This window comes from Brachyhypopomus gauderio, unplaced genomic scaffold (assembly GCF_052324685.1).
Source record: "Brachyhypopomus gauderio isolate BG-103 unplaced genomic scaffold, BGAUD_0.2 sc62, whole genome shotgun sequence".
In the NCBI taxonomy this organism is placed as follows: Eukaryota; Metazoa; Chordata; class Actinopteri; order Gymnotiformes; family Hypopomidae; genus Brachyhypopomus; species Brachyhypopomus gauderio.
The window spans coordinates 1-10,000 of record NW_027506883.1 but is presented as its reverse complement, the minus strand read 5'-3'; the positions used below and the strand labels follow the sequence as shown (position 1 = coordinate 10,000).

Sequence of the window (10,000 nt, the reverse complement as noted above, 5' to 3'; positions counted from 1 at the left end):
TCATTGGAGCGGTCCAGATTAGCTGTAGGAGGAGAGTTAATCTCCTGAGGCTGGATCTGAATTATGATAAAAGAAAAAATAATAAATGATACAGAAAAGTTTAGGGTGCACTGAACCAAAGTGTTCATACTGTGTTCTATTACTTCTGTTGGTAAACCAAGAATATTTCAAATATAGCACAACTGTAGTTTCAGATGTTCACCAACAGGTGGCACTATACTGCAGATAATCACAAGAGAAACAACACCATTCTGAATGTTTTAGTAGGGTTAGATATTCCTTTAATTACTAAATTATGGTTAGTATTATAAGATGCCTAAATGTGAATCAATTATATAAAATTACAAGGAGACGCCATAACCATCATTAAAGCAGGGACTAGTTTATAGATGCACTATCGGGCTGGTTAATGAAATATGAATAAATATGAGTATCACGTGAGTATCACGTCTAACTCACACGTGTAATCTGACTGTTCACGCCGAAGAACAAAAGATTCCCACAACACTTCCGGAGGAACATGTAACGTGTGCTGTGTGTCAGGGGGGGTTTCATAGAAACCTGCCAGATGTCCCCCAGCCAGTTAGTGTCATTACAAGTTCACCCCACATAGGGTAAGTGACTGAAACATGCTTGTAAAGGTCAAAAGGTCAGATTGAAGATCAAAGGACCCCAAGGAAAGCAGGGACACTAGGACACGTGTTAGCAGGGACACTAGGACACGTGTTAGCAGGGACACTAGGACACGTGTTAGCAGGGACACTAGGACACGTGTTAGCAGGGACACTAGGACACGTGTTAGCAGGGACATTAGGACACGTGTTAGCAGGGACACTAGGACACGTGTTAGCAGGGCTACTATTTCTACCCTCACATAAAACATAAAAGCTTCATTTCCACCTCCAACACCCAGAACTACCACCCCAGCCCGAGAACTACCCCCCCAGCCGGAGAACTACCACCCCAGCTGGAGAACTACCACCCCAGCCCGAGAACTACCCCCCGCAGCCCGAGAACTGCCACCCCAGCCTGAGAACTACCACCCCAGCCCGAGAACTACCACCCCAGCCTGACAACTACCACCCCAGCCTGAGTTTGCTGATGACCTTGATATGACAAGGACATAAAGTCTCCATCAATTTCAGGGTGTTAATGAATGAATTAAACTGTGAATAATATGGCTGAACAGGCACATTTAATATGATGATCAACTCATGTCCTGAAAACTGCAGACACGTGCAGAAGAGAGGGAGAGAGAGAGAGAGAGAGAGAGAGAGAGAGAGAGAGAGAGAGTGAGGGAGAGAGAGAGAGAGAGAGAGAGGGAGGGAGAGAGAGAGAGAGAGAGAGAGAGAGAGAGAGAGAGAGAGAGAAAGGGAGGGAGAGAGTTAGTTCATGAGGAGAGAGAGAGAGAGAGAGAGAGAGTGAGAGAGAGAGAGAGAGAGAGAAAGGGAAAGAGAGAGAGAGAGCACTCAATGTTCTTACCCTCCAGGGCTAAAGGTGTGAAAATAGGCAGAGAATAAGTGTGGTTTGGCAGTGAGGAGAGGGAGGGGGAGAGAAAGAGAGAGAGAGAGAGAGAGAGAGAGAGAGAGAGAGAGAGAGAGAGAAAGGAATTACTGTAATGATACAAACATGTGCATCATTTCCTCATACATGAAAGAAGTAGAGAAAGAGAAATACAGATATATGAGCTGCATTTCACAATCCATTAGTTTAGTTCCAGTTAACTGAAAAAGCCCCTGTATGGAATTAAGCTTCATTATGTCATTTGCATCACCACTGCATGTCTGCACGAGACACGATTCTGTTTGTAATTTCTGTGAAATCCATTATGAAACTTTCATAAGAACCTTTGACAGAAACGTCAGTGTTTGTGGTGTGGAGGGGTCGTGTTAAACCTGGTAGGGGTGTGTGTGCCTGTGTGGACTTCATCTTACTCTCATTGTGTGGACAGGAGCTCATAAATATCTGATTGACATAAAGTGCAGTGTAGCTGTGAGGTTAACACAGCTGAAGCTGCAGTGATAAGCAGTTCCGTCTGGTGCCGTCTGTCCCAGTTACACTGTAACCCATGACGTATCGATATTCCATATGGCATGAATACTCAAAATACACAGGATTGAATTCGTTTTTAACCCTTCTCCAAATGACAGTCGTTGTTGAAGGCTCTGTGTGCCAGGATACATCACATCGTCATGCTCAAACTCAACAGGGCGTTCTGTCCACAGTGACTGCCGTTCAGGACGGCGTACGGGAACGGGGCCTGTCCTGTCTCTGAAGGGCCCCGTACGAGGTCTCGAGGGCCACCGTACCTTGACTCCATCGTTGTAGCCGTCTACAGGGTTGAGGCAGGCGGGCGGGGCGGGGCGGGGCAGGGGCGCCTGGGCGTGGGGGCTTCTTTGGAGGAAGTGTGTGATCTGAGGGGAAGACCAGCAGTAACAGACTCACACCACTGTCAACACAGGAATGATCTGTTACTGTGTGGTGGTGAGGGGTCAGAGGGTCACCTGTCTTCCCCACGGGCTGGTAGATGTGATGGCTTCCTGTCTGCATAAATAAACAAACAGAAACACCGTCAGTACAGACGCACTGACATAACCTCATCGCTGCCGTCTGTGTTGTTGTGGTTTGAGTGTACAAGAACCCAGATGCTTCACATGCCTACACGCCTAGACGCTCTCACGCACGCTCGCACGCTCGCACGGACGCACGCACGCACGCTCGCACGGACGCACGCTCGCACGCACGCTCGCACGCACGCTCGCTCGCACGCACGCACGCACGCACGCACGCACGCACGCACGCACGCACGCACGCACGCACGCTCCAACCACACAGGAAAGCCCTAAAGGAGAGGGGAGCAGCCCAGGAGACATACACAACCACACTCTGTCTCCAGATCAGAAGAGGCTTGTTTTCATCAGCACAGATCAGAGACGATGCGCTGCCTAGAGCCCCTCCCCCATCAGCAGGACCCAGCTGACGTGGTCGCCATGACTCCCACTCAAACACGCCTTACGTTTAACGCAGATACCGAGGATTCGTACATGAGCTTTGCAGGCAAAGATTGTGTTAAAGAAACAGTGATGTGATCCCACATTAGACAGTGGGTCTGGCCCAGTGAACGAAGCAGACTAGAACAGCAGGGGTGGAGGTGTGGATGGAAAAACAGAGAAAAACGTAATGACTCTCCTTCTATTAGCAGAAGGACCCTGTCAAAATGGCCCCTGACAGGGTGCTACTGTCCAGAACTGCGTCATGTAGCAACTGTAGTGCTTTTTATCCTTAAATGAATTTGATTTTCACTATTTACGAGCAAACCAGACCAGACACGACTGCACAAATGTCAAAATGTCGTATTTTCTGTTTGGTGTTGGACAGAGGGCAAGTTTGCAGAGAGAATGTGTACGTACACACACACAAAACACACACACACACACACGCACACACACACAGACGTGCATGCACACACAGACACGCATACACACACACGTACTAGCACATACACATACTCCTGCATGCCTACACACACAGAGCAAGGCCTGACAAGTTTGAAAGCTAAATTTACGAACTAATGTTGCCAGTAACATTCATACGTGTTACATGTACTGATGAGGTGAGTGTAGTCAGAAGGAGAACCATCATGAAGGAGGCATCCCAGGGGCCACCAGACAAGCAGTGATGAAGGCCTTAATAACGCCTCCAGTTTCATGTTCATATATAGAATTATTTATTATGAATAAAGAGGAAGTTCCCAGCGTCTGGACCCAGTCATGGAAAACAAACATAAAAACAGAAACTCACTGGTCCCTGGAGACTGCAGTCATCACGCTCTATACTGACCCTGGAATTCCTGGAGTCTGGTTTCTGACAGAAAGAGAAAAAGACAAACAGAATGAGAGAGAAAGAGAGAGAGAGAGAAACAGTAAGAGAGAAACAGGGAGAGAGAGAACAGAGAGAGAACAGAGGTAGAGAGAGAAAGAAACAGAGAGATAGAGAAACAGAGAGACTGAGAAAGAGAACAGAGAGAAACATATCCAGAACGTATCTTCAGAGATCACTACTGTCCACACGTTACACTTTATGTATCAACATGATGCCTCTGAGGAAGGACTGTGTGAAGGACTCTAACACAGAGCAACCCTCAGATGAAGAGCTGCGTTTCATCACCCAACGTTTCAGCAGGTCCACCACCTCCCCAGCCCTCACACCAGTCCCAACACGTACCACACATCACTCCACACTTCAAAGCTGCTTCCCACAAGCAAAACGTCTATAAGAATCCGAGACCGCTCTGACCATCGCAACCAGTTTACTGAAGGTAAATGTGTTAGTGCTACGGGACTAGCACGGGTAACCCCCCCCCTCCAGGAGCAGCGGACGCCCCCCCCCCATGCCCACAACAGTACCAGTTTGCCAAAGCAGGACTTGAAGACCTGCATCCTCGTGCTGTGCCAGCGTGGAGGTGTGCGGGGGCTCCCAGCGTGGTGAGGAGGGCTGTGGTAGCTCCATTCACCGAGAGATCTTCACCCACTACATCCTGCTGGAGCGAGACACGCCTGAGCCTCTCACAGCCCCTCCCACCACACGAGAGCCCTTAAGCCCCGCCCCCTCCACTCCGCCCCCCCCTCCCCACTGTCTCACCACTCTCCACCACTGTTCCTTCTTTCTCTTCTCCTTCTCTCTCTCCTCCCACCTCCTCTACCCCTCCAATTCCTCCTCCTCTCTCCTTCTTGCCCCTTTGCCCACTACCCCAATGTTCCTCCAGCACCACCCGGGTGGAGCTGAACTGCCCCCGGGGTGTAAGGGGGTAACTGCCCCGGGGGTGTAAGGGGGTAACTGCCCCCAGTGGTGTAAGGGGGTAACTACCCCCGGGGGTGTAAGGGGGTAACTGCCCCGGGGGTGTAAGGGGGTAACTGCCCCCAAGGGTGTAAGGGGGTAACTGCCCCCGGGGGGTGTAAGGGGGTAACTACCTTGGGGGTGTAAGGGGGTAACTACCCCGGGGGGTGTAAGGGGGTAACTGCCCCCGGGGGTGTAAGGGGGGTAACTGCCCCCGGGGGGTGTAAGGGGGTAACTACCTTGGGGGTGTAAGGGGGGTAACTACCCCGGGGGGTGTAAGGGGGTAACTACCTTGGGGGTGTAAGGGGGTAACTACCTTGGGGGTGTAAGGGGGTAACTACCCCGGGGGGGTGTAAGGGGGTAACTGCCCCCGGGGGTGTAAGGGGGTAACTGCCCCCGGGGGGTGTAAGGGGGTAACTGCCCCCGGGGGGTGTAAGGGGGTAACTACCTTGGGGGTGTAAGGGGGTAACTACCCCGGGGGGTGTAAGGGGGTAACTACCTTGGGGGTGTAAGGGGGTAACTGCCCCGGGGGGTGTAAGGGGGTAACTGCCCCGGGGGTGTAAGGGGGGTAACTACCCCGGGGGTGTAAGGGGGTAACTACCTTGGGGGTGTAAGGGGGTAACTACCCCGGGGGTGTAAGGGGGGTAACTGCCCCCGGGGGGTGTAAGGGGGTAACTGCCCCGGGGGTGTAAGGGGGTAACTACCTTGGGGGTGTAAGGGGGTAACTACCCCGGGGGTGTAAGGGGGTAACTACCTTGGGGGTGTAAGGGGGTAACTGCCCCCGGGGGGTGTAAGGGGGGTAACTACCCCGGGGGTGTAAGGGGGTAACTGCCCCCGGGGGGTGTAAGGGGGTAACTACCCCAGGGGTGTAAGGGGGTAACTACCCTGGGGGTGTAAGGGGGTAACTGCCCCCCAGTGGTGTAAGGGGGGTAACTGCCCCCGGGGGGTGTAAGGGGGTAACTACCCTGGGGGTGTAAGGGGGTAACTGCCCCCGGGGGGTGTAAGGGGGTAACTACCCCAGTGGTGTAAGGGGGTAACTGCCCCCGGGGGGGTGTAAGGGGGTAACTACCCTGGGGGTGTAAGGGGGGTAACTGCCCCCGGGGGGTGTAAGGGGGTAACTACCCCGGGGGTGTAAGGGGGTAACTGCCCCCGGGGGGGTGTAAGGGGGTAACTACCCCAGGGGGTGTAAGGGGGTAACTGCCCCCAGTGGTGTAAGGGGGTAACTGCCCCCGGGGGTATAAGGGGGGTAACAGTCGTTTAACTCTCAGCAGGTCAGAGTGAGTTTAGCAGCGCTAACACAAGCCCGTCCTGCTCCAGAACCGTACCGCACACACTGCCTCCACACACCAACCCCACAGTCCTACAGACCCAAACACCAAACACAGCTTGGGTTCTGGACCTCAGAACGGGCCTGGTTCTGGGCACACATGCGTCCCAGTGTTCGTGCGGTGCTGGGACTCTACAGGACAGCTGGATGTTGCTGGAGACTTTGGGAGACGTTGTAGTGGACTGGGCCACGGAGATGGGACCAGGGAGCAGAATGTTGTGTGAGACGGGAGGGGTGTAATGACAGTCCAGTAAAAATAACCAGAGATCATGCCAGAACCTCACATCCTGCCCCCACACACACACACACACACACACACACACACACACACACACACTCTGTTTTTCCCTCTCTGAGCTCTAGGTCTATAAGCGAGGAGCTGTGTTATCCGTGGATCTAGACGTGAACTGGACCACAATTACAGGGAACTGCAAGTGACACTTTACCTCTGTAGAAACAAATCAGATTCTTCCTGTAGAAACAAACAACTGTATAAGGAGAGAGAAGGAGGTGAAGGAGAGGTGAAGGAGAGGTGAGGAGGTGTGAGGGGAGGAGAGAGGAGGTGTGAGGTGAAGGAGAGGTGTGAGGTGAGGTGTGAGGTGAAGGAGAGGTGTGAGGTGAGGTGTGAGGTGAAGGAGAGGTGTGAGGTGAGGTGTGAGGTGAAGGAGAGGTGTGAGGTGAGGTGAGGTGTGAGGTGAAGGAGAGGTGTGAGGTGAAGGAGAGGTGTGAGGTGAGGTGTGAGGTGAGGTGAAGGAGAGGTGTGAGGTGAGGTGTGAGGTGAGGTGAAGGAGAGGTGTGAGGTGAGGTGTGAGGTGGGGTGAAGGAGAGGTGTGAGGTGAGGTGTGAGGTGTGAGGTGGGGTGAAGGAGAGGTGTGAGGTGAGGTGTGAGGTGAAGTGAAGGAGAGGTGTGAGGTGAGTTGTGAGGTGGTGTGAGGTGTGAGGTGAGGTGAAGGAGAGGTGTGAGGAGAGGTGTGAGGTGAGGTGGTGTGTGAGGTGTGAGGTGAGGTGAAGGAGAGGTGTGAGGTGAAGGAGAGGTGTGAGGTGAAGGAGAGGTGTGAGGTGAGGTGGTGTGTGAGGTGTGAGGTGGTGTGAGGTGAAGGAGAGGTGTGAGGTGAAGGAGAGGTGTGAGGTGTGAGGTGAAGGAGAGGTGTGAGGTGAGGTGGTGTGTGAGGTGTGAGGTGGTGTGAGGTGAGGTGTGAGGTGGGGTGTGAGGTGGTGTGTGAGGTGTGAGGTGGTGTGAGGTGAAGGAGAGGTGTGAGGTGAGGTGGTGTGTGAGGTGTGAGGTGGTGTGTGAGGTGTGAGGTGGGGTGTGAGGTGGTGTGAGGTGAGGTGTGAGGTGGTGTGAGGTGGTGTGAGGTGAGGTGTGAGGTGGGGTGTGAGGTGGGGTGTGAGGTGGTGTGTGAGGTGTGAGGTGGTGTGAGGTGGGGTGTGAGGTAATTACCATCAAGCGTTCTTCCTGCTCCAGCCAGCGCTGGTCGTCCTCCATCTGCTGTTGCTGCTGCATCAACTCCATCAGGTGAGGAGGGAGAGATGGACCCACACCAGCCCTCACCATTACTCCATCCTACACACACACACACACACACACACACACACACACACACACACACACACACACACACACACACACACACACACACACACACATAATCAGACCCACACCAGCCCTCACCATTACTCCATCCTACACACACACAAACACACACACACACACATAATCAGACCCACACCAGCCCTCACCATTACTCCATCCTACACACACACACACACACACACACACACACACACACATACACACACACACACACATAATCAGACCCACACCAGCCCTCACCATTACTCCATCCTACACACACACAAACACACACACACACACATAATCAGACCCACACCAGCCCTCACCATTACTCCATCCTACACACACACAAACACACACACACACACACATAATCAGACCCACACCAGCCCTCACCATTACTCCATCCTACACACACACACACACACACACACACACACACACACACACACACACACACACACACACACACACACACACACACATAATCAGACCCACACCAGCCCTCACCATTACTCCATCCTACACACACACAAACACACACACACACACATAATCAGACCCACACCAGCCCTCACCATTACTCCATCCTACACACACACACACACACACACACACACACACACACATACACACACACACACACATAATCAGACCCACACCAGCCCTCACCATTACTCCATCCTACACACACACAAACACACACACACACACATAATCAGACCCACACCAGCCCTCACCATTACTCCATCCTACACACACACAAACACACACACACACACATAATCAGACCCACACCAGCCCTCACCATTACTCCATCCTACACACACACACACACACACACACACACATACACACACACACACACACATAATCAGACCCACACCAGCCCTCACCATTACTCCATCCTACACACACACACACACACATAATCAGACCCACACCAGCCCTCACCATTACTCCATCCTACACACACACACACACACACATAATCACACACACACACACACACACACACACACACACACACACACACACACACACACACACACACACACACAATCACACCCACACCAGCCCTCACCATTACTCCATCCTACACACACACACACACACACACACACACACACATAATCACACACACACACACACACACACACACACACACACACACACACACACACACACACACATAATCACACCCACACCAGCCCTCACCATTACTCCATCCTACACACACACACACACACACACACACACACACACACACCCACACCAGCCCTCACCATTACTCCATCCTACACACACACACACACACACACAATCACACCCACACGAGCCCTCACCATTACTCCATCCTACACACACACTAGGGCTGCACGATTAATCGTATTTTTATCGTTATCGCGATGTGAAGTTTCACGATAAACACATCGAAAGAGCCACGATAACTCCTTGAATAACAGCAAACTCAAATTGCATTATCCTCGTCCAGCAATAGAGGGAGCTATTCGCGCTGCAGACTATGATCACGTGACGTAAGTAGGCAAGAGGCAGAGTGAGGCAGAGTTGCCAGGTTCGCGGTTTTCACGCCAAATTGGGCTTGTTTGAAAATCCAGCCGCGGGTAAAAATTGTGGGGCTGCGGGGTGCGGTTTTTTGGGCTACTTTTGAGTTGGGCTACTGCGGAAGTTACAAGTCAACACTAAGAATCGATCGCGATATAATACATAATTTGTCTCCATTTCACACTCGCCACCCCCCCCAAACCCCCCCGCCGACAACTTACACTCGCAGATTTTGTGCGGAAAATTTTTGTAGGACCTGGCAACCCTGTAGTGAGGTGAACATGCTCATCAGACACGCGATTTGGTTTAAGCCTGGTTTACACTTGATGCGGCGCGAGGGTCCGGGAGGCGAAAATAACGTAATCGCGGTGGCTTCGCCCGTGTGCAATGGCCTCGCGCGCTGTCGATTCACAAGGTCGTGCACCTCTCGAATTTTGTAAGTTCGCGCGCGCCGCGTCTCAGCGCAATGAGAACAGTCATGTTTGCAGGGTTCATACACCTATACAAGGTGGAATTCAAGCACTTGTATGTCACTTTCAAGGTCCATTTCAATAATTCCCAGCACGTTAAACTTAATTGAATTAAATATTTATACATATACTCTAAATGATTCGAAATAATTAGCTTTTTTATCACATTATTTAATGGATATTTATTTTCAAAACGCCCAATCTTAACGTCTTCACGTTCTCTCA

The 10,000-nt window shown here is 51.9% G+C and overlaps 1 protein-coding gene across 1 annotated transcript in view; it reads right to left on the bottom strand.

Moving 5' to 3' along the window:
• Nucleotides 1-7,804, bottom strand: part of LOC143489481 (focal adhesion kinase 1-like) — an 11,605-nt gene extending 3,801 nt beyond the window's left edge. The window contains 6 exon segments of the mRNA XM_076988551.1: nt 1-56; nt 2,310-2,367; nt 2,369-2,414; nt 2,505-2,544; nt 3,802-3,864; nt 7,605-7,804. The exon segment at nt 1-56 is cut by the window's left edge and continues 100 nt beyond it. Of these exon segments, the coding sequence (XP_076844666.1) occupies nt 1-56; nt 2,310-2,367; nt 2,369-2,414; nt 2,505-2,544; nt 3,802-3,864; nt 7,605-7,718 (377 nt within the window). The 5' untranslated portion in view covers nt 7,719-7,804.
• Between the last annotated feature and the right edge of the window lie 2,196 nt (nt 7,805-10,000).